This window comes from Volvox carteri (assembly GCF_000143455.1).
Source record: "Volvox carteri f. nagariensis unplaced genomic scaffold VOLCAscaffold_4, whole genome shotgun sequence".
NCBI classification, from domain to species: domain Eukaryota; kingdom Viridiplantae; phylum Chlorophyta; class Chlorophyceae; order Chlamydomonadales; family Volvocaceae; genus Volvox; species Volvox carteri.
This window is the reverse complement of record NW_003307547.1, coordinates 203,271-203,894: the sequence shown is the minus strand read 5'-3', so window position 1 is coordinate 203,894 and position 624 is coordinate 203,271. Positions and strand designations below refer to the sequence as shown.

The window sequence follows — 624 nt, the reverse complement described above, 5'->3', positions numbered from 1 at the left end:
TGGAGGATGGTGCGGATGGATGTACGAACCGAACCGCCACACCTTGCCGCGTACAGATAACCCGTACAGCAGAGCCGCCGCGCCCACGTACTGACACGCCACGGTCGTACCAGCGGCGCCGACCAGCCCCCAGCCCAGCCCTGCGACGAACACCACACTCCCCAGCAGCGACAACGTCACCGCCACCGCCACCGTCAGGGCGGGCGTGAGGGAATCCTGCTGGGCCAGAAGACCGCTCTGCGCCACCATGGTCACCAGTACGGCAGGTTGTGCGAGGCCCCGTACGCGGACGTAGTCGGCGGAGAGGTTCAGCAGGGCCGGGTCTCGAACACCGGTGGCGGCAATAATGGCCTCAGGGAAGGCCTGCGCCGTAACCGAAACGCGGCAGTGCGGGAATACAACATTCGCTATGTATTCCACAGGCGTCTTGCTAGTGCCATGCTACTGCCAGTCCCTTTACCCGCTGCTCAGTTCCCGGGTCTGCATTCACTCCGCTTGTCCGGGGGGCCTCAGAGCCCTGTCTTAGATCGACCATCCTGCCGCCAGGCCGCTTCCCCCCTCAACGTTCGATCCGTCGTCCTGCCGACCCCTGCATGCATGCCTTCGACCCCGTCCCCATCTTCG

General features: G+C 64.9%; 1 protein-coding gene across 1 annotated transcript in view; it reads right to left on the bottom strand.

Annotated features, from left to right (window-relative positions):
* Positions 1-256: 256 nt before the first annotated feature.
* VOLCADRAFT_103098 (uncharacterized protein) overlaps positions 257-624 on the bottom strand; it is a 4,984-nt gene continuing 4,616 nt past the window's right edge. Inside the window, exon 11 of the mRNA XM_002946640.1 lies at positions 257-365. Within this exon, the coding sequence (XP_002946686.1) occupies positions 353-365 (13 nt within the window). The 3' untranslated portion in view covers positions 257-352. The remainder of the gene's footprint in view (positions 366-624) is intronic.